Genomic DNA, 24,849 nt, shown 5'->3' with positions numbered 1-24,849 from the left:
GGGATTGATTGAACTAATCTGCCATTTCCAAGGCTTGTAAAAACATTGCTATTCATGATATAAATGAAAACACATGACATTAATTTTCTTTATTTCCTGTTTTTATTTTATTTTACATGGCTCCTGGCATCAAGAATAAATAATTTTGTCTATTTTCGCATATCAGAGATTATTACTGCATAAGCACCATAAAGTCTTTATTAATGCTGTCAATCCCTCTATAAAAATGAGTCTATATTTCCTTCATGCCTGATTCTGCTATAAAGGCTGTATTCTGTCGTGCCCTGTCTTTACACACTGAATCACTCTTTATATAGAGACCTCTCTGGCAAACGGCATTGATCTGAGAAAACGTTTGAATGTGCTGCTCTTATAAACTATGTGCAGGCACCTGTTACGTCATAGCAGGACTATTTGGATAGCAACAGTAATATGTATACTTGTTTATGTACACAAGGCAGTTAATCTAAGGCCCCAGTCAGATTTGGGCTTCACACTCTCCCTCTTCTCTATAAACTCAGTACATTTCCACTCACTCGGCTTCCACTTTCTGTCGATGGCTCCCACTGCAAAGTATTCATTTTAAAACTGTCATTAGAACATTAGACTTTATTTCACCACTCCAGGTCTCTGCTTAGCTCTACACTTTCTGTCTCTATTAATCCATCTCAAATCAGCATCAAAAACAAGTTTATTTTGAGCAAACTGCTCCCCCTTGACCATTAGTCCAGACCAATTAGCCCAAAGCTAACCCCCAATGTCCCCTCCCCCACATCCAGGTTTGATGTGCAGACCATGAACACATTTGGCACATTTGGTGAGTTTGTGTGTGTGTGTGTGTATGTGTGTGGGTGTGCGCGCGCAGGGCGTGTGTGAGTGTGTGTTCTCTGACCCAGCCCTCCGGTGTGTCTGGCCAGACACCCCTCTCATTTACCAGGGAGAACTGCAGGGAGACAGAGGGAAAGTGGAGGACAGTCTGAGATTCCATGCATACCTGCAACCTCCCCGACCCCCACTCCCCTCCTTCCTGAGCCCCCGTGGCGTCCTCACAGGGTTCATCAAGGGAACCGGAGGAAGAGCCAAAAACCACAGAAAGCTTTGACTGCTGCCCTGCATTCAACTCAGCTCAATATGTCCCTGTGTCTCGCATTCAAAAATCAATATGAGCCTGGACAATCAACACCTGCCGCGGTAGAGGATCATTCTTCGATGTCACAGCCACTGGCCATACAGTACATAATTCATATCCAAAGTGAGAATTTAATAAAAGACAAGGTAAAAATGAATATCTTCAATTTGAAAAACCGAAAAATGAATAAAGGTTTTAGCAGCCACTTCCAAACTAATTTCAACTTCTTCTAGCACCCAAGTCAATCCAATTTTCAGTAAGTGACCCAAAGCAAACTGTTCCTTTGAGTGTAGCTGTTGAGACGCTACTAGGGAATTACTATTTACAGTCTTTGCTTGTACTGGAGCCAGACGCCTCTTGGTATTTGTGAATGTGTGGCTAAATGATGCAGATACACAGAGTTCACGGCTGTACAGCATCTGTCTGCTGGTAAACCGTTTTAGTACAGTAAAGGAGGAAACGGGAACCCACAGACGAACACAATAAAGATGCTGTTTTACTGTTTCTGGAGATTTTCAAGGAAGTCTCTTATTTTTTCAGTATTTTTTCTTTCTCCAGGAAATTTCTTAAACCTCTCTCTCCCACTAAGCCTGTTCTCCCGCTATTAAAAGAGACAGATGGGTTACTATACTATATGCCTCAAATCTGCAGAGGCTCTGCAGAGTTCCAAACGAATAAGGCACCTTCGCTAGTTTTTGGCAACCCACGAACAAGGCATCAACCCCGGGCAAACCCATTAGCGGACTACTGGAAGAGCCAGCAGGAGGATGGTCCAAAAAACTGCACTCCTCCTGAGCCAGAACCACAACTGATGAGACCAGCATCTCTAAACTTAGGTGATGTGCGTCTGCATCTGCATAAGTCAACACACACGGGGGCAACGCATGCAAACAAACACACAAAGATGCAGACGCACTTTACAGAATTACACACAAACACAAGCACAGACCCCCCCACTGCACCCCACCTCGTACAGACACTGGAATGCACGGGGCTCTTTCTGAGAAGCATTGCTTGAGAGCATTCACAGAGATGTTTTATGTCCACAAAATTAATGAGTCTAATGGTGTTCTGCCACTCCGTGTGCAGCCAGCCTTTCAGGGCTTGATGAATGGGTAAACAAGTACCTGTTTCAATATTGACTTTCAACATTTACATTAAATCGGTCAGTAATGATTATACAAATTTAGCATCTGCTGACCATTGACAAATGTTCAGCTTATTCCAAAGAAAGGTTGCTGTCAATAGCATCATGTGTGGGTGTGAGCAAGACTGCAACACCCTCTCACCCAAATGACTAAAGAGGGTGTTGCATTAACTGGAAATGCCACTAGCAAAAATGTACATGAGGAAGCCTGGCGTCTCTCTGGTTCTGAGGAATGAAATTAGTTTCTCTTCCATTTCCATTTCAAATGAAGGATCTCAGCTGGGAAATGATCCTTTCTTCTCCCCCCATCAGGAGATGTCAGAGGTTACAGTAAGTCATAAACACAGTTTGAAGCTGCAGATTTCTTTACTTGAGTGTTTCCAATGTGCTAATTCATCATCATTTGTATTGCATCAGAGGAACATATTTTAAATTTACTAATCTACGTGATACATAATTAAAGAGGGAACAAACAACACTAAACTATAAAGTCTTTAAACCCTTCCTCAACAAAGTACAAAATTAAAAAGCTGCATCACTGTCAATAAACCAAATAATCCACTGATGTAATTAAGAGTTTAGATTTCATTTGCACAGGTTTTAAAAAAAGAAAAACTAAACCAAACAGTCTACAAGGAACCATTGTGCAATATAAGAACTTTTTACTTTCAATATTTTTTTGCATTTTGCCGATAAACCCTCTGGATCTCCACCTACGTACAAGCAGGTAAATTTAATTATGAAACATTTATTTGGAACAGACTGTGTTTACACTGAAATGCAGGTACATTTATGTAACTAAAAGAACTGAATACACATTACACCACTGGATTGTTTTTCAGCAGCACTTCATACAGTTGTTAGTTGCTCTCACAGGAGCCTGAAGTCCAAATCATCTGGTCAGCTATCCTGCCAAAAACCGGGCTTGTTTTGGAAGTAGCCTACAGCTTCAAGTTAAGTTTGCATCAAAACACACTGTGCCCAATGAATCCTTTCCTCATGCAAGTTGGAAAGACATTTGTTTGCATTATTTATTTGTTTATGTTATGAAAATAAAACTTCTCTGTGTTTAGTGGAAAGAGTAAGAGGAGAAAGATTATGTGTGTTCAATTGCTAAAATTAGTGCTATTTAGATATGCTTATGCACATTAGCATTGGCATTAGCGTTCTCACTGGCACAGGCCAGCACTTCTTAGTGTCTCAGAAGGCTGCGGTTTCTTAAACGAAAGCAGTTTTCCCTCTGTAAAGCCAACACTCATGTCCGCGAGATATTCCAAGCAATAATAAAAGCAGCTTCACCGTCCTTCAGTCCTTTTTTCATACTAAATGAGAAAAAAAAACAAATGCAGAATAAGCGCCTGCTGCTGTTGTGTTTATTGTGACCACATAGTTAAGTGTGCAATACTAAAAATTACGTTTTTTCTCCTCATAGCCTTAGTGTTACCCTCAGTTAGGTCACTGTTTCTCTGAGGGTTTGACAATAGTCAGCTGCTTTGAATCTGGATAATAAATGAAAGAATGAATGAAATGAATTCAGGCTTGGCTTGGCTGAAGTTTGTTATATTTATGTCCAAATGATTAATGCATAAAGCATTGGCTTTAGACGTGGAATCTGAAGACCACTGGTTCCCAGAGAGGCACAAACATTTCCAGGATCTGGGCAAACTCCATGATCTGATTAATAAGGTATGATGCTGTATGTTCAAAAGCTCTAAGAGCTACTAAATGGAATTTCATAGAGATTGTTTTGCCGAGTATGAAAACATATTTTCCTCTGTCTGCTGTTACCGCCCCTGTGTTTATGTCAGATATGCATTTCTGCTTTAAAATCCCTGATATGAAAAAATATTTTAAATGATCAACGAGACTGTAACAAATAAATAAAATGAGCATTTGTACTTTTCTGTGGAATTAACTGCAAATTTAAGAGGGATTAATAAGATAATAAAAAAGACCTCATTCCCAACTTGATTAAATCTTTAAATCCAGCCACTGCTCCGTTTACCTTACCTGTTCATGTTTGGTGAGGCGTGTTTTATTGTGGATGTCAGAGGAGACCAAGTTGAACTGGTGTTTCTCAGCCAGTAACCTCAGTAAGATGACCACTGTCCGGCTGCCACACTTCCCCACGCGGTTATAAACCACTTGGCTGGGGAATGGGAGCACCTACAAACAGACACACACAAAAACAAACATATAAAGATGAGCAAAAAAATAAAGGGCAAGAAATATTGCCTTGTGGTTGTATGCCCTATCCAGCTAGTCAAGTTGCATTTTACAACCATGTCTGTCCAGACTCAGGAATTTAATTAAAGGCATTAAGTTTTTCATTAAATTTCGCGATTAAATTGCATTGCGTTAAATTAATTAACAACTAAAAATTCTAAGTGAAATTGAATTGAATTAATTAATTAAACCTTTCATTCATTTACTCTTTTAAATGCTCTCCATAAAAATGTTCAGTTAAATTAAATGAATTGCATTAAATCAATGAAATGTCAGACAGGCAACATTGGGAGAGATGGGGGAACTTCACTTTCAACAAATGATGGTCAGTCAGGAATCAAACTAGTGTGTGTGTGTGTGGTAGAAAAGTTAGAGAACATCTAATATTATATTATATTGCATTAGTGAAATAAACATGATAAAATTCATACAATTAAAGAAATGAACTAAATTATGTGAAGCCTGCGGAGCTAGTTCAGGCAGACAACTCAAGCTGCGCCCATCCTGATCAGCTGATCAGTCACTTGCTCTCCTCATCCAAATAGGGCGGGCTACTTAAACCCCCCAGTTTACCTGCTCATCCCTGGCTATGCTGCTATTTTCTGCTCTGCTGCCCTTGCTGCTGCTTCTGCATACATCTCGTTGCTGCTGCCCATGAGGTTTTGCAAACCCGCCTCCTCCCCAGCGTCCCCCTGTGGGCTCTCTTTATGATCCCCTGTTGGGGGTCTGCTTCATTCCCTGTAATGTCTGGCAAAGCAGATCATTCAGGGAAGGAATAACTGAGACAGAGCCTGATGCCAAACCTGCTGCAGCCATGCTCAAGGATACCTACTCTGCTTCAGCTGAGCTTGCAATGCTTACACTCAATAAATTATTTTTTTCTCATTTCAGAGTTGTCTGACTGAAATTAATTACTGAATTAAATCAATTTACTTTATTATTATATTTAGTCAGCTCAGTCACTACAGTCTTTCCAGATTTATAGAAATAGTGAAGACTATGAATGAGTTTAATTTCAAAATAAAAAAGTTAAAGTTAACATGTGAATTTTTGAATGAATTTGTGTCAAAACTGTGTTCTGCAGTGACTTTGACCTTTGACCACCAGAATCTAATCAGCTCCTCAGCTCTTTGAGATTGCAGTGAAGTATTGCGCCATATGATGACACTTCCCACAGACCATGCTGGGCGATCATATTCACAAAAATGAGGCTAACATGAGGCCACAGTGGGACACAACGTGTGAAGAAGTGAAGCAAAGATGAAAAAAACAAGGGAAAAAAACAGAAGAAATTTATCAAATGTCACTGCCGCTTTCTTTATGACCTTTGACCCCGCTTTCTCACATCTACACTCCCTGGGGCTGGACTCAGTTGACCCTGCAACATATTCCCTTTCAGCCACACACACACACACATGCACGCACACACGACACAGACTGAGCAACATGAACACTTTTATGTTCTGAGCTCTTAGGCTTATTCCCCTACTGACCTCCATGAGCCAGATACTCAACCAAGTTCCCTTTGTGAAGTGAAAATGATACAACTTCTAGTGTCTTGTCACACACACACACACTACAGGGTACACACACATCATGAGTCATCCATTAAACAAGTAGCTCAGCAATGATTCAGACTCCAAAATAAAGTGGATATGAGTGAGCAAAAACAGATTTGTTACCGTAAATCTCTGCTTGTAGGAAGGAAGAAGTTAGGGCTGACATGAATATTACTGTTAGCATGATACAGACAAGAATGCACTAATTTGACAATTATCCCTAAGGGTCCAAGAGGTTTACACAAGTGGCTCCTTAAGACTGAAAGCTATCCAAATGAATTTACCAACGAGAACAACAAGAGTGACAGAAAACCAGGAGCAGTTAAAGGAATTAAGGGAAGAATGAGAGAGAGGAAGACGGGTTACTTAAGAGACATCTGGAGGATTTCTCTCAGAAGTGATAGAGATCTACCTCAGAAAACAAAGACAGATCACTTCTGTTGTTGCCTTGAAAACTTTTCCCCTCGTCTCTTCAAGTGAAGCTTCCTGTAAATCAGATGGGGGGAAAATGCGGCAATGATAAATTCTTGTCGACATTCCCAGTCTGGAATGGTGATTGTACTTTTCCCAGGGGGTTTTCTTGGATATCTGAGAGACAGCGTGTTTGGAAGCAAGTCTGACTGACTGCATCAACTAGGTCGCTGGCTCACAGGGCGGACAGTTTATGGACAGTTTGGATAGTTTTATAGGTGACAGAGCGTCTGCCTGGCTCATTGACTCTTACAGGGTGAATCTAAGCCCTCACCTGCTTGTTTCTTTCTCTGCTGTGATGAAATTATTACTCATCCTTAGATAATCTCAGTGACCTTCTTTTATGTAGTTCACCACAGCCACACACACATACCCACACACTGATTTTGTCCTGTCCCACCCAAGAACAGACTCAGCAAAAACAGAGAGGGCCTCTCTGAATGTTTGCCAGAATCCAGTGGAAAGACAGAGAAAGTAACAACAGGATGGAGAGCAAAAAGGGGGAGGGAGGAGGAATTACTTGGAAGACAAACTGCAGGAGAGAAGGGCATAAGTATCAGTCTGCTGGCAGGTCATCACTGTCGGCCATTTCTAATACAGTCCCACTTCCTGTTTGTTTTTCCCAGAATCTCTGTGTGCTTTCCTTCATTTGTCACCAGCTCCTGAACTGGTTTGACACAACGTGAAATGCAAGATGTACAGGTACATTTGCCCCAGGAGCAAAGAGGGTGTAGCGGGAAAACAATTCACAGGTGAGAATTGGGGCTTATACAAGCTAATACAAGTTTTGTTGACGGACGTGCTTTGGCTTGTGTCACTCACTTCAACGTCATCACTTCAACCTGTCACATGTTGTTTTTTTCCCCCCCTCTTTTATTAATTCATATTCTTGTAGGCCTAAATGAAAGTAATTTTATAGATAGAAAAATTGGTGGTGTCTAAAAAACACAAACACAAAACTGTGGTCAGTGGCTGCATTTTCACTCAGTTTTGGGAAAAGATTTCAGCTGATGGGCGATGGTTCTCCTGGACGGCGGTCCAACATTCCTCAGTGTTTGCCAAGTAACTACAGACTTTCAAGCTTATCACAATAATGAGGCAGATGAAATACATGCAGTGTTTTGCAGGACAGCATCCCCCACTGATATGATGACAAATGACTATGTCAGACCTCTAACGGCCCTAGTGTTGTATAATACAAGAAAAACATCGTAGATGTCGTCAAGAGTCCAAATATCCCACCGGCATTGACAGCGCTGAAAGGACAACCTTTTCAGTACGTCCTATTGTCGTTCCAGCTCTGTAGAGCTTAGGTTTCTGATGCTCGCTGTGAGAAAGATTTGCAGCGTCTGCCAGAGAGGGATTCTGTCAATAGTCGTTCGTTCCCCACTTCAAATTATTATGTAACGGCGCTGTTTTCCTCTGTGTCTGATCTGGGCGCTCCTACTCCCAAGAGCCTGGCTGTTGTTGTGGTATTTACGGCTTTGATGCTTTCGAGCCAGTATCAACCAGACTTTGAGGTGATGAGTAACCCTGCACCTCTCCTCTCTCTCTCTCTCACGCTCTCACTTCTACTTTTGCTCCTCTCACATTCCTTCGGAGGACCCTGCCCACACACACACGCTCGCACCAAAACCTCCAAAGGCTTCACGCTGTTTTGAGACATTTTAAGATGTGACTTGAGTTCAACAAACATGCGCAAAATTATCGTCTCTGTCTCGTGGCCTGACCGCCCGTCTCTGCAGGGAACGAACCTCCAATCATCTAACAGTAGGTTTTGAGACATGTCCTCGGTTTAGGACCACCGCACACACACTCCATCCACCCGATCCATCTTCCTGCTGCGGCTCCTTGAAACTCACACAACTGCTACCCTGCGCTCTGCTTAAGGAAACAGTGCTCTGCTGGTTTTTAGTTAAGCCCTGCTCTCAGTTCATCGCTCTCCACTGTCAACTGCTCATCCCATACTAAGTGGAGATCTGCATGTTTAGGTTTCAGTGGATATTCTCTGCATTTCCTGTTATCCATTATCCAACTCTGACACAGAGCAGGAAGGAAAATATCTCAGTGATCCGAGTAGCAGCATTTAAGTATTTTTGTGAATTATGATGAATTGATTTTTATGAGCTGAGAGGAAATGGGAAACTCACCACTATGGTTTTGCACTTTCATAAACGCAGTGTGTGACAAATGGAGATTGAAATGCTTTCAGTGAAAAACCAATAATCTGTTGTGCTTTTGTGGACTTAACTTGTGCTTGTGGATATTTCACAGTCGAGATGACTTTGGTTTTACCTTCAGATTTCATTACATATGGAAAATATTAGCTCATAATATCAACAGAAATTATCTAACTTCTTTACAGACTCTCCACTGACATTTAAGCTTTTTCTTAAAAACAAAACAAAAAACATGTCATCTGGCATTGCCTGGAGAATTAACAAGATTATACAGTGGTTGTAAACTCTCCTGTTTTGGATTTAGTGCAATTAGGAAAAACATGTTGGGAAATGGCATCTATAAAATAATACTTACACATTTTACACATGGGGAAAAATGCGGACATTCTTGTCATGCTTCCATACACATAAAGACTTATAACTCTATTCTAAGAGCTGCGTGGTTTTTCCATGCGCTCTCATTTCCATTGAGCTTTCAACTCGATTTCTAATCTTTCCCTACATTTACCAGAATCCCCGGCCTTCTGCGAGCACATGCTGAAATGCGACCAACCTCTGCTGAAATTGCGGATCTACCTCATTGCAGTGGGATGTCAACAAAGAGATAATGAGAGATGTGGCTGATGCAGCGCTCGCTGCTGACATGGCATAGGCATCATCCGTCTGGGAGATGAGACGACGACAGATACGGAATCAATCAGAGTTAGCGGCTAATGTATAATCACTGTCAGGCTGGTCGGTGCAAATGGGAGCTGTATGTAGTTAGCAAGGCCTGTGAAGCTTCTGTAGTTGCGGCAGACAGCTGCAGTCAAATTTCATGTCACAGAGCCAGAGTGAAAGGCAAGAGAGAGAGACAGAACAGTTGATTGATTTCAACCTTACGGAGCAGGATGGGGGTTCAGAAAGAAGTGTGAAGTTCATTTCTGTCACATCTTTGTGAGTCTCCAAAAAACTAAATCTGAAAACCACGGGAAAGCTGCTTGTTTTCTGTATTTAAAAACATCTGCCAAATCTGCCAAAATATCACATCATAATAAAGTTGGTTATCTTGTTTTTGACAAAAACGATAGTTCAATAAAAAGAAAACTTAACTGTATGAAAACTGCTGTATCATTTATTTACTACCCATCTTAAAATCACATTGACCTCTTGTGTCTTCATAATAGCGCACATTAATTTAACTAAAAAGCCTAGGAGGTGGCAGATGTTTTGTTTGTTTGTTTAAAGCTGAATAAGGCTCAGAGTTACGCAGCCAGTGTTGTATATGGCCTAAAACACCCAACCTGTGACAAAGGAGTCGATACTTAACTGCTGCTCATAAATCTTATTGTTCTGAGCCCTAGGCTCACCTGAAGGCAATCAAAATGGTTGTATCAACTTTGTTATATCTCTTTGAAAATTGCTGCTTTTGATATAGAGCACTGTTCCTTAATTACTAAGCAACAAAAGAAATAACCTGCATGTGAACTCCTTTTTATCGCTTCTCTCAGCTACTTGGACACTATTTCCCTCCATTAAAATCCCACATTTCTGTGTCAAAATGAATTCCAGGGCTTCTGTTTGTATAATAACGTAAATATTCAGAATGAATTGCCTCAGGACACAGTCAAGCTGTTATGTTCTCAACTTCATCTTCGACAGGGAATGGAAACCAATTTAGGTTTATTAGCCTTAATTTCCATTAAATTTTAGCAAGCAGTATAATATCAAAAAACTTGGCTTCCCACCTACAGAATACAATTCAGAGAGTGAATAGCACAGAGGAACCTGGCATTGAGCTCTGAGTCTGCAATAAGTGAATAATAAAGGTTTGTTTCAGATAACAATTTCCCCCTGAAAAATAAAAGTGGTAACAAATTCCAACAATGCCTCCACAGTGCTTCATATAAATAACCCTTCACTGTTATCTGTATGAAACAAGCTCTGTGGCTGCCTGGTTTGGCTTACTGGCCATAACAGGCTTTTCAAAGTAAACACATAACTCACAAACAAAGCCCACATGTGACCTAACTGGATCCACACAGCTGCTCATGTCAGCCACAAACAAACCTGCAGCCAAACTTGATTAAGTCTCAGGTTAGCTATGTAAGTGCTATGACCTAAGTTGAAATTGTAAAAAAAAAAAAAAAATCTGTCAAAATTGATAAAACGGTAAGAAATGATAATGAGGAGGAGGTGGGTTAAATAGGTGAGGAACAAGGTGAAAACGAAGCAGCGACTGATCAGAAAACCAGATAATGAACAAGGGGCAGACGGAGGAAGAAAGCAGTTGGCAAGGAGAGAAAGAGGGGGCACAGAGGAGAGATAGTCATGCAGACATGGCAGCTGGATGAATACAAGGCCCCTGTGTGAGCACTGTGTGTGAGAGAGACTGTGTTCAGTGCATTACTGTAGCGCTGAAGCCGGGTCTAGTTGGTATTTAGGGTGAGTTTACATGCAGCTCCTTCACACAGACCTAACCCTTTTTCACTGACTGGATTGGACTGGCTTGAAAACACAGGGCAGCACATCAGAGACACAGGGGTCAGGACAAAAAAGAAAAGAAAAAAAAATGGGGTGGAGGGTGGGTGGGAGGGCAGACAAGGAGAAACATTAAAGGATACTGAAAGAGGAGGAGATACTTACTCTTGGAACAGGGGGTCCGTGGTCATCCAGATATGTGGATTCACCTGAAAAAGAGCACATGCATTAGGATTACTTCAAACTCATTTACATTAACAAAGATGTATAACAGACAGTGATGTAATTCAAGACATAGCAAACTAATAAGAATGATATGTGGTTATTTCCAGAAAGCTTCTTAGTACATTATATGAAGATATAGTACATTGGAATTCAGAGATCCTTATAATAAAGCCTAATTGTTCATCATGTATGTACTTTACATGTTTTGTTGTATTGACTTAATTTTGCTCTTGGTCAGCCTTTTTTCATTTTGTTTAGTGTTGCTACGGTCAGATTCCACTCCACCTCTGTGCTATGCTCCAGTGCTACACCCTCCAGGGGCCCATTTCAATCTACAGTCTGAGAAACCGCATGACACAGCAGGTGGCACTTCACTTCAAAACCCAGACCTGAACACAACAACACACACACACACACACACACACACACCACCTCACCCTCTGCCACAGTCGCCCCAAGAAAACAGCATAGCTCTTGTCCATTAAGCGTGAAGATGTCGCGAAGAGAACCGCGGCCTATTTATACAACATATATAGAGCACTGTGAAGCTGTTTTATGTGAAAATAATGGAGGTGTTTCAAGACTCTGTGCACACCTTGAAGACCATTCTCCGAGTGCGGCAGCCAGACGCACACAGACGCATCACTTCCCATCACATTTACAACATTCAGGTGGCTGGTGGAGGAAAAAGAGAGAAGGAGAGCGTGGAGAGCGTGGGGGGAACAAAGCTATAAAGAGAGGAAGTATTACATAAGAGAACAGTCTCTCTTTGTGTCTCGGAAATATGATACAACACGCTGATGAGAATAGCAAGATATGATGCATGGATGGCGGACGCATCTATAAACAGCCAAAGGGTATCACATGCTGCACACTTGTATCTGTTATTATTGTATATGCTTGTTCTGGGAGGGTATTGTATGACTTTGTAAGTGTTGTTTATACCGCAGATAATGGTGTGTAAGCTTTCACTAATTAGTCTTAAACCGAGATCCAATCTGCCACAGTTTGGCTGTGTTACAACATCTCACACACATGCACACACACGCTCACACACAGACACACAGTACAGTCACTGTATAGAACCTGCTGGCTTCCTGCGCATGTTGTGGCTCATTAATTCATCACGTTCTGGATGTATAAACACTGACACAGCAGCTCTCTGCCCGACCTCAGGAGTTTTATTTTGGACTATTTTCTATTAGCATCTGTCTTTTTCTCCCTTTCATGACTTTACACTGTTTTCCAGAGGAATGTTGAGGGATCATGCACGTGTTTGCTGCTCTTCTCCGAGGCATTCAAGGTCGCTAGCGTAGCGAGGATGCAAAAAAACGGGCAGACATCTCTGTTGCTCCCTCTGTCATCCATCACCAACAGACCTCACACTCCACACACACACCCAGCGTCCCTGTGACCCCCCGACCCCCCTCTCCTCCCCCTCCCGTGTGTGCTTCTCATTAGCGTTTTGGATAGAGGATTGGAACTCATTTTTTCCAAGGCACGAGGCTCGTAAAAGCTGACAGCTGCCCTCCACCCCCACCACCCACAGGGAGAGGAAAATGAACTTAAACAGCCACTGTACACTGTACTGTACTCATCGACCCCATTGTCCACTGATCTCCCCATTAGAAGAAGTCAGCGAGGAGGTGAGGATTACATGCATTGCTTTGGCTCCATTAAGGAATAGCTGAATTTCAAAACAACACAAACAGAACACTCAAATTCATATTGTACAACTCACTCACTCACTCGTTCACTGCATCCAAACTCACAAGAATAACTCATCTACACCAGCACCATATGTAACTCGTGAACCATTTCTTTACACTATGTTATGTACACGCAGATGAAACACAAATCACAGGAAAGGGTGCATACATGCATGTAGAAACAAGACAAATGCAAATGCTTCCAGTGCACATCTGGGACATCATACGCTATGGTCTTGGCAGTCATCAGATCTTAATCAGACAAAGGGGAAATGTCAGAGCTTTAAATCACCATCATCCAAACACAAAATGAATGACTATACCCTCCTTCCTTCAAATAGAAATTTACAGTTTCCACAAAATGCCCAAGAGCACTGAAGCTTTTCTGGCTAAACATCTTACTTTGCCACTTAATGCAGATCTGTCATTGTTTTCATCACCCGTCTGCAGCTATCATGTGAACATGCACAGGTCATGAATGGTCAAGTGGATAAATAGTTAGGAAGTAGAGGGCAAAGGGCATACTTAAAAAGTTAAGGGAGAATTCACAAATTAAATCAAGGTCAGTGCCACCTTTGAAGACATCCTCAAGTGTGCGTATGTGTTTGTGTGTCAGTGAGTGATTGAAGGGGAAACTAACTGGAGTGTGGTGTATGCATAGCCATGTAGCTAAATGGTTAATTGGATTACTGTGTCACAAGATCCATGAACTGGCCTCTGGCTAAGAGCAGCTGCATAACCATTCCTTAGTACAATTATCTAATCAATACTGCAACATGGTCAACAACATAAATCAGTTGTGTTTTCAGGTTTTAATCAGGGAATTCTAAAACAGTCAATATATTAACCCAAGAAGTGAAAAAGAGAAAAAAAGAAGGGAAAAAAAGAACAAAATAAACAACACTGTTTGGAAACAGATGTCAGACCCACTCCTGCAACAGATTTGTCTTCACCAAATTAAGAAAAATCATAAAGCCTATGATCTGCACAAGAGGTCTCCACAAATAAACACTCTTCATGCTTTTTTTGAGTAACACGTGCAAGTAATACAAGTTGAAAGCTAATGCTGTACATCTTCTAGCTGAGACATTAGCACAAAATGTGAAGCTGTGTGAAGTCGATTATTACCATAGATGATATTTTCAGCATAATTCCAAAATCCAACAGGAACTAATTAGTGGATATCTGGTGAGGGAACCCAGAGCCAAGCTCTCTATTTTGTTCCCACAAGTTCTAGGACAACAAACTCTGAAAGTCATATCTGGAAGCTGATGAATCTTGTATTTACATAAGTGGCAGCATTAAATTAAACCTTACAGATGGACCTTGCTCCTGTCCAGGAACTTGTGAAAGCAAATTACCACCTACAACCATTAGTCACCTCATTAGCTGAGTTGAGCGTTACTCTTATCCTCAGCATAAACATTTTGTTCATTCAGAAAACAGACTTACTACTAGCCTATGAACAGCTTCACCAGTATGACCCACAGTGATTTATTGCTGTTTTGGTGATAGTGCTCTGATAAGGATGTTTCCCAACCCCCAGTTTCTGAAACAAGCATCTGTGGACACAACAACAGAGCTATTTTGGAAAAGTATGTGATGAAGAAAGTGGTTCAGAGGTCTGGAACCATTCCAGAGTTAAATTAAAGGTAAAAGATGTGTGTTTTTGAGAAGAACAATAAAAACATGTGCATTTTTGAGAAGAAGAATAAATATAATGTATGCTATAAATAACATTAATCATATCAACTTTGCATTTGTTTCCTCACAAATGCACAGATATCCACATTTGCAAGGGAATAACTGGCTTTGACCGAGCCAGCCCAGAATAATTCCTCCTTCTGGAATTCTCCCCTTGCTTTTGGCCTGCTTCAGGAATGCTACAGTAAGTTCGGGAATTTCATAAACATGTATTTAGTGCATAGACCATTTCATTTGCTTTGTGAAATTGGCGTTAGGCGATCTAGCTAAGTAGAGCTTAGAGAAGAACACGTCCCAGAATAGGCCGAGGTGGGAGCGGAAAACCACACAGGAATGGGCAGTTGAGGGAAAGGCCAAGAGGATAGGAGCAGGGTTGATGTTGAGGGGCATTTTGCTTTGCTGTGGGACACGACTCAAAGCAAAGATGGAGGGTTACAGTCAGAGCTGCTGCCGTGGAATGCTCTAAAAGTATGTGAAAGCAGATTACAGGTTCCTCAGCCTGTGAAGACTGAACTTTCTCATCCTTAACCACATCCTGGTGTAGTCTCTGTTTACACCACAGACGAAAATGAGAGTGTAAAAGGTGTGCGCTGCTCGCTGCGTGTCCCTGCTGACAGTTTTATAGGAATATGGAGTGTAGTTTTTGAGTTAAACAGGAGCTCGGTGGGGAAGGAAAATGAGTTAAAGAGTTTGGATAGATGGACTGATGGGTGTCTCGTGACAGTTGAAAGTTACATAACTCCAGCCTGACCCAGCTGCATAAAACACACCCAGTTAAACTTAGTTACACGTCTTGGTTGCAGTCTTTACTAAACATCTGAGCCATAATAGAGAGCATGTGCAAACAAAGTCAGTGTGCATGAGTTACATACATGCTTTTCTGTGTGTTTGTCTATGTCTATTTGTGTGCGTGTGTATGTGTGTGGTCACCCAACCCTTTGATTTGGAGTGTGGGAGTGGCCCTCCATTAAGACCCATAGCTCGACCCAGCTACCTAATTACAGAGGGGAGTTAAGCTAAGGGTCAGGGTCTCCACCCACTACGCCCTGCTCCACATTACCCCTTAGTCACTTGAGAATCAACAATGGTCAGACAGCTTTGTGATATAAATATAACAGCTATGCCTCAGCTGTGTTATTGCAGGTGCCCAGAGCCCAAAAACCTGGTAGGGAGACTAATTTGTGGACTTATTGCTCCCCTTAAATGTTGGTTACTGAAATGCAGCCGGGGTACTGTGAGATGCACAGGGATTGGGAGACTTCAGGGTGACTGTCAGCATGTCATTTGCGGACACCAGCATTTGCCACCATGTGCACTGAAGGCCAGGGACATACTGTAGCACGAAAATGATGACCCAGCAAAGAACTGTTGACTCTAGTGGCTGCACAACTACATGCCCAGAAAGTTAAAAAATAAATAAATAAAGACACACTTACAAGAAAAAAAATGTTTCCATTACTTCTTAAAAGAACAGAGGAAACAGGAGTGACTCATCTAATTCATGAAGGAATCATGCATGTAAAAGTAAAGTAGTGCTGTAGTTGACAAAGATACCACATGACAACCCATAGCGTCCATGATAAGCATTCATAACTGACATACTTTGAAGTAAGGGGAAAAAATTTGAATCAAACCTTGCATGTTTTGTAAGATAACGGTTGATCGGTTATGTATTTATCCACTAGTGCATTGCTAAATTGATGTTGAAAAGAACAAACTTTCAACACTTTCCAGCTGCCATTAGTAGATTCCACACTTGACAGAGCAAATCAATTCACAGGACCCCAGCTGAGTCATTTGATGTCTGCAGACTTGAGGAGGAGTCAATGAGGCCCAATGAGGTCAAGCAAAGTGGATAACATCAAATGAGGCAGTGTTAGCATGCAAAGCAAACACATGGGGAGCACCTTCTCCAAGCCCCAAAGCCTTGTAGCTGCAGGATTACTGAATTTAAAGTTTTAAGGGAAAATTTCAAACACTTTCAGACTCCTATTCCACAGTGCACAGAGCTTGGGCTGCTCTCCAGGTGCATGCCATGGGTTGTTTTTGTTGTGTAATCACATTTAATTTAGATGTGAATAAAAGTACGAGTGTTGCTTTTAGTGCCACATTGACACTTACTACTTATTTTCTTTGCACTTATTTCTACACAAAAACAGGTATGTGTGTTGACTTTGCCTGACCTATCAAGAAGCTGTCACAGAGTCTCTGTCCGAACACTGGCTTTGAAATGAAGAAATGAGGCATGAAGTAGAAAATTGGGCAAACAGTCGAAAAACTATTAGATGTCTGACGCCACAAAGTCAAAGTGGGAGAAGTAATCACTCATCAACTAGCAAGGAAATGATGCGATGAGCACTACTTGTCTTTTAAAATCATGTCCTGTGGATGACCGTGTTCATGCTGCATCAGGAGCAGAAAATACTGTTAATAATAACAGGATGTGATGCTGGAGGGATTTCTGGTGAACTGCATGCTGCTCTGTCAGCTATATCTCCACTTCCTTTTTAAAAATCACCGGAGTGCTTGTGCCATTAGTACGTACCTCGTCTCTGCTTGTGGGTATATGGACACGACACCAGCTGTCTTGCTAGCCTGTCCTTATGGATAAAGGGCCTGGAGGGGGCCGTTTTGATTGACCAGAGATTTTTGCCACAAACCCCTACAAAAGAAGTCAAATGGAGGGGACCTTTTAAAACTTTCTTTTGGACTAGATAAATTGAATAAAAGACAACAAAATCCATTGGGGTAGGGGGTGGGAGTTTACACGCACAAAATTGCTAAAGATGATAACAATAGCTATGGAATAACATTCATTCAAAGCATGCTATTATGGTGAACCAACATGAGCTATGTTTTTAGGACTGTGCATCATCTGTCATGTTCAAATATGTGCCAGAATTCACGTTATTTCTGAATATTTCAACATATAATTAATGGTAAACCCATGTAGGAGTAGAACAACAACAACAACAACAACTGCAGTTAAACTTAAGCAGTCCTCATTAAAAAACAGTGGGCAACAACTAAGCCTCTGCTGCTTTACTCCAGCTCACAAAACTCCACAGATGTGGAAATGTATCACGTATAAATACACAAAAACACCACTAATCTCTAAATCACAAAATCTGTGCCGTACACAACTGGAAAGGTTCATGTGTGTGAACTTGTGTGTGTTTGGCTTCTTTGTCAGATGACAATACAAAATCAGTGTCGGCTGTTTACAGCAGTTCCAATTTTGCACACTGACCATATACTAGGTTTGGATCTGTTTACAACACTTGGCCCTGAGCCTCAACCACCTCACCCAAACTGAGTCAGTTTTTAAAAGAATTCATCCTTTTTTTCCTTTTTTGACCAGATACTGATTTAGTATTGTGCAGCCTTTTGTTTTATTCATTTATTGCTATTATCATTTTCACACAGAAAAGAACAGAATTATAGCGGTTGATTACAACTCCTTTCGTAATGACAATGTCGACATACAACAGCCAGATGTGGAAACTGGAACCATCCAACACCCTTGTCTTAGGCTTCAGTGGGGATTCTGCTGAGTCACAGCTGGGTGTGTACCCATGCCTGACTGCACAATCATCACCGAACTAGATATGGTTAGACTCTTGATGAACCAAATGTTAAACATGTACTTTGAATTTTTGCTGGCCTGTCATGACTGTGGCCACAAAGTTTTCTTTTCTTTTTTTCCTCCTAAAACAGCAGCATCTATGAACAAAGAGGGTAGGACACCAGCCAGGACACTTTGCTTTATGTTTTACGCTTCTACGGGGAATGCAAAAATGGTTCATGAGCCTTCAGCCCACAGAACTTCTCCCACCGTGTGTGATTTCACACTGAGCGTCAGCTATCTGCTTGCTTTAGGTTTCATGCTTGAATGTGCATGTAGCCACCGAGAGAGGCTGGAATCTCGAGGCCGTGCACTCTATCACTGCTGCACAGAGAAGCAAGCCTGAACCCCACAGATGAAACAAAAACTCATAAAAACAATTACATCTGTGAGGCTACACACCTGAATCTGACCTCAAAGAAATAACTTGACAACCTTGGAGATGCGCTTTCATGTTGAGAGTTGGACAAAAAGATCAATAACACTCTCATGTCTGTGCAAGAAATGTAAGCTGGAGCCAGTAGAGAAATAGCTGATCTTAGTTTATCTTGGCTTAGCTTAGCTTATAGCCTGTAAACAGAGATAAACGGCTAGCGTGGCTCTGTCTAAATGTAAATAAAAACAAAATCCAACACTTTAGAGGTGCTGGTTGGTGGATTTCATGCTAAGCTAACAGCTGTGGCTTCAAATTTAGCATGCACGAAAGTAGTATAACTCTAGGCAAATACGTGCATGTCGTGCAATGTCAGATATTCCTTGGTCAGTTGTCTCTTTTGTCTTCTCGGGGTCACTTAAACTCTAAATTAGAGGAAAAAACAACATTCATGCCTGCAGACAAATGGCTGTGCACAAATGCAGAACGTCTGTGGTGTGCTATGTAAATCACCTGCTGACCTGCGCCCTGTGGGAGTCTGCGGGGGTGTGTGGACAATTCTGGACATTAGAAAGGAAAGAAGCAGGACGGAGGCAAGAGAGGGAAGACAAAATGTACCATATGAGGGAGGGATCAGAAAGGGCTCGGGAATTCCTACAGAGAACCAGAATTCCTCAGAGTTTGTCATGTGACATGACCAGATTCAGGAAAAGCAGCTGCTGTAGCGTACAGCAAAGTGAGGAAATGAAAAGAAATGAAGTCAGGGCAGAGAGGGGAAGAGTGAGAGACAGTAAGAGGGAAACAGGAACAAATTGTTATCAAATCAAGTTTGTGAGCCCTCTGTGGAGGTCAGCAGAAGAAGATAAATTGCATTCATCTGGCAGCAAGAGCTCCCTCAATGGACTGAAATCCCTTCAACACAGAGAAACACAATAATTCCTCCAGGAAGCAGTGATTCATGCACAAACAGATGCAAAGAGAGTGTCCTGCTCTAAGCTAATATTGAATAAATAGCGTACTTAACTTAATTAAGAATAATTAAACTAGGCTTGTGATAATGTGCACATGAAAGTTAGGAGCTAACCCGAGAGTATACTGATTTAGGAATGTGAGGGAATTTTATTGCACCTGGAAGTGTTGGCTCAGGGACTCATCCAGCTGTGAGAGGGACCCTTATCTTATGGGTGATGGCAAGAGATACATGCATTCCTCTGTATATTGTTATGAGCAATGGCAGGGCTCTAACTGTAACAATGTGTGAGTCCATGTGTGTATGAGTTGAGCGTGTGTGTGTATGTGTGTGAAACTCTCAGATATAGAAGAGCTATCGATTATGATGTCTCAGGTCTCAAATCCAACATTTCATCTCTGCCAGCCTCTGCAGCAGCAGCAACAGCAGCGGCACTCATCAGACCTTGCTCTCCAGTGAGCAGGGCAGGTATGGCAGAACAAACAGACTGCATAAAGAGAGCCTGTGTGGTGCTAAGTCTCACACTGGAGTGAGGGACAGAACAAAGAAGGACTGATGGAAAAGGAGAGGAAGCGATGGCAAGAGACATAAAGAAAAGTAAAGGTTTGTGAAAGTTAGATGATGAAGGACAGCGGTGCACAAAGGAACAGGGTACAGTGAAATAATGGAATCAAAGTCCAATTTTTTTTTCTTAGTTATGATAACTTTTCAGGAAAGCCTTGTCAAAACTAAGGCCATAAAATATTTCCACAGAGAGGAAAATGTAAGAGCCGGGCACAATGTGTAACTGTGGTCCACTGGAGCGTGCTACTTTTCTCATGAGCCTCAACAATAGACCTTTAGAGGACTGTTACACTCTTCTGTTTGACACAGATAGGTGTGATTTCAGCACAGTGATGTCCCTCTCCAGATAAGGACTGACACACATAACGGTCAGCAAGTATCACTGGTTTCACTTCATTAAATTGTATTATTCGCCTCATTACATGGTGGTAAAAGATATCAGCATGGTTTGAAATGATAAAATATTAAATAACTTTAACAAATTGATTTGGAAAATGTTTAGTATCTCATAGTTTTTTTTGCAAAAGACGCATTTTGTCTTCACCACTGATTTACTAACTAAGAATAAGAGATCAGAAATAGTGCGTTACTTCAGCCAGAGTCTAACAAAAACAAAATTGCAGTAGCAGTTCCCAAGCCCTGTTCATTGGAAACTGTAAATACTAGTTGGTTCAATAAAGTATAATTCAGCTTCTGTGAAAAATAGATACGCAACAGCGCTTAAACTGGAGAAAGAAACATAAAATCGAGCAGAAAAGTTGCCTCTATAATAAATCCCAAGCATAACTGCAGCAATGGAAATCTCATAAATAGACACATTAACCAGAAACTGACAGAAATGGTCAATACAGTCAGTAACAAAATACTTGTGCCCACTGCTGACAGGAAATCAGAACAGGACGCCAGCACTAGTCAAAGATACATTGTGCCCAAGTACCAGTGACTTTTCCACAAAAGTTCAATATCTAATATATTTTTATGAGGTAATTGCTTCGCTAAATTTGACTAATACATCATCATTATAATCATATTTGGGTCGTATTTTTCTTACCTAATTACTAATTTGGAAGAATTAAACTCTTCCAAACCCTGACTCTGCCTCTCCACCTTCAGCTCTTTTCCATACACAGCAGTGCAGTTTATTTGCCAGCGTGTGTGTATACTGATACTTGTTCATAACTGTGTGTTTGTTGCCTCTTAATGAAATTTGGTACATTTAAAAAAATCTGCCAGTGCATGCACAAAATTCTCACACTATTGCATGTATGCAATGTATGTTATTGTGCATGCATTCGCTTCCACATGTAGAAGTAGAATCCATGAAACCCCAAACCTCTCACTAATTACACGGTGGATGGTGGCAGAGCTCTGGCCTCCGTGCCTGCATCATCTGTTACATAAATACTCATTTGACGGAAACTGCTGTCAGGCTCCATCTTGCACTGCAGCTCTGGTCAGTTCCAGGTTAAACCGCTGCTGGACAGGGACACTGCCACTCCCTTGTTTTGTACTCATTTAGAATATGTGTGCGTACATGTGTGTGTGTGTGTGTGTGTGTGAGTGAGAGAGAGAGAGAGAGAGAGAGAGAGAGAGAGAGAGAGAGAGAGAGAGAGAGAGCGAGAGAGAGAGCGAGAGAGAGAGAGAGAGAGAGAGAGAGAGAGAGAAACAAAACAAAAACAAAAACAGACTAAGGTATTTGATTAGATGTGTGGGGGTAAAAATACAAGAAAAAGGAAGTGACAAAGATTTGGATTTGTGTGTTTGGTGGCATGTGCACATGTGTGAGGAAAAGACTGAATGTGTGTGTGTGTGTGTGTGTCTGTGTGTGTGCGCAAGAACATTTTACAGTGCCTGCTACCAAAAGCCACCGGATGTGCCTCTGCAGCAGACCACCTTGCACCCCATGACATCATCATAGTGCCTCTTGAAACCCAATACACACAAATACACAAATGTGCACACACACACACACACACACACACACACACACACACACACACACACATACACACACACACACTTCCCCACACGTTATTTTTTCCTACCCTCATCAGGTGCCAAATAAAGTACATTTGCCATGTGTTGCACACATGTCGGTGGTAGTGATCTGCCTCTGCAATGAAGAGGTGAACTTAAAACAAACTTCCTCAATAACACTCGAGGTATCACATATCACACTTACAGTAGATGATCAAAAAAGATCTTTGCTGACTGCACTGATCTTAATAAGGAGATAAATATGCTTCATTTAGCTGAGGTGACAATGCCTTGAACAGTTTGGTGATAATGCAGTGACAGGCTTTTGGCATCTGACTGGACCACAGTGGCCAGAAAGAGAGCAAAGAGCAACAACCAGGCAATAAACAACAGATGGCAGCTCACATTTCCAAGAACAGCAAAGAAGTATTTATAGATGAAGCCTTCTAAACAGGCTGCGTACTGCAGTAGCAATCGGAGCATTTTAAAATCAATCCACAATCATCATGAATCAGATTTAAAGACTGAGTATGAAACAAACCACATTCTGTGTGCACTGCTGACTACAATAGCTTACTACATAGTCTAGCAAAATTAGGACTTGTAAGTGGATTCATACCCGTGGTGCATGGCAATCAAAAGCAGCTGTGTCACAGTTAGATCTGTGAAAACCCCAAACAAGAGCTTCCACTCGCTGGACCAACTTATGTTGACCCGAAGTATATAACAAGGCAACATACTGAAGATACTGTAGTGTTCAAGATGACACATGGTGTTAGCTACCTACAGTACACAAACTGATGTTCTGTCAAGTGATTCATACAGACTGTGGTGCAATCTGATTGTGTAAGATAACAAGTGAAGACACGACGATCCAGGATTATCTTTCTTGAGTAAGAGAGGAAGTGAAGTTTATTTTAAGATTCCAGAGCAAAAGACAGAAGGAAAGAAAGAAAGAAGGAAAGAAATTGTTTGTTGAATTGTTTCTTATCTCCACACAGACGCTGCTGGGAACTTGCTAGTTGTTCTCACCCTGTTGCCTCTCTGAATAACCACTTCATAATTGGAGCAGAAAGACAATAACATTGACAACATAAACAACAGGCTCTCAAGCTGCCAAAACATATTTAATCTAACTGGTTATGATAAAGAGGCTATTCATTCAGCTAATAAACATTCAAATGAGCAAATCACTCTATGTTGTAGGCCTACAGTAAGCCACTGAGCAGGACTACGTTTGGTGATTTTTTTTTGTCTTGTCTCTGGCAACAAACCCCAAACCACAAGCTCTAAAGGAGAAGCAGTAAAGAAATATACACCTATTATGGGTCATTAGGAAGCTAATTTTCTTCATAAAGTGGGTTTCCTTACAGTACCAGCAGAGTGCCAAGAGTCTTCCTTCTCTGTTTCTGTCATCAAGGGCAGAGGGAAGGTGCTAAATCTGCCTCTCTCGCTGAGCTGGGGCAGGGTTACGCAGTGTATCACATCTTGGTTAGAGGCAGCACACAGAGACCCTGTGCTGCACTCTCCCTCCCAACGGGCACCCCGCCGAGCGCGACATACACACTCTTGTCTATCCCGCGCTCTCTCCCTCACACACACATACTGTATAGCTGTTGTGCACATGCACGCAAGGCAAGAGGCAAACAAACACAGCATCCACACGCCAACGCTGTTGACTCATGCTAATACGGGCTGCGTGGTGCTAAGGTGAGGGAAACTCTCTCACCCTTGACTGGCCCCTTGGAAACATGGGCACAGCTTCAAGTCCGGGGCCAAACACTAGCTCACAGAGAGCTGCGGCAAGAAATAACTAGCTACCATTCATAAACACCATCTGATGGTCAGCTCATTGTCATTTGAGGGCAGCTATGATGATTAACCCTCAATCGCGGTCGGGCAGTCTGGCTTTGAATGGCGGGCATTCATTCATGGTCTGCAACTGGCATGCATTAATCTATTTTCTGCACCTTTTTAAAAAAGCAACGTGTGAAAAATGAACACTGTACTAAATATTGACGTGAGGTGGACTGTAAAAACTAGAGCAGAGAGAGAGAAAGCAATGCCAGAATCAAAATTATATTGCATCCACACCCAGATTTAAACTTGATGGTTTAGTGAGGTCTGGATCCAGGTTACATCTGAACCTCAATGTGTCACTTGTCATATGTCACGTTCTAGAGACGTCAGACTTAAACCGCACAGCAGCAACTGTATGTGGCCACTCACGGTCATTTCTGTCCATATGCTGCTGGTCACAGTTCACAGACTCAGACAGTCTGCACCAGCCTGTAATCAATGTGTCATGCTTGGGATTTTGTGTGGGCAAATGCTTTTAGCTCAGCCTATAAATATACAAGTAGGAATCTTTCCCACTCCCTGAGACTCCAGGAGTCTGGGAGATGACATTGTCAGAGGGATTAAAGAAGCAGAAGAGACAAAGATAAAGAGGTAGAGGAGAGATAAACCAAGCCACAAAGTAAAGGACATCTGGCTAATGAGACGAGAGAGCAGGATAGGACGCTCTACA

The 24,849-nt window shown here is 41.7% G+C and overlaps 1 protein-coding gene across 1 annotated transcript in view; it reads right to left on the bottom strand.

The window, feature by feature from the left end:
* usta (uronyl 2-sulfotransferase a) overlaps positions 1-24,849 on the bottom strand; it is a 50,401-nt gene that overhangs the window by 12,133 nt on the left and 13,419 nt on the right. The window contains exons 2-3 of the mRNA XM_084000546.1: positions 11,338-11,381; positions 4,287-4,442 (exon numbers count right to left, since the gene is read on the bottom strand). Of these exons, the coding sequence (XP_083856672.1) occupies positions 4,287-4,442; positions 11,338-11,381 (200 nt within the window). The remainder of the gene's footprint in view (positions 1-4,286; positions 4,443-11,337; positions 11,382-24,849) is intronic.

The sequence above is a fragment of the Trachurus trachurus genome (genome assembly GCF_905171665.1).
Source record: "Trachurus trachurus genome assembly, chromosome: 24".
NCBI lineage: Eukaryota > Metazoa > Chordata > Actinopteri > Carangiformes > Carangidae > Trachurus > Trachurus trachurus.
The sequence above is the reverse complement of the archived record's forward strand: the minus strand, read 5'-3'. Positions and strand labels throughout refer to the sequence as shown.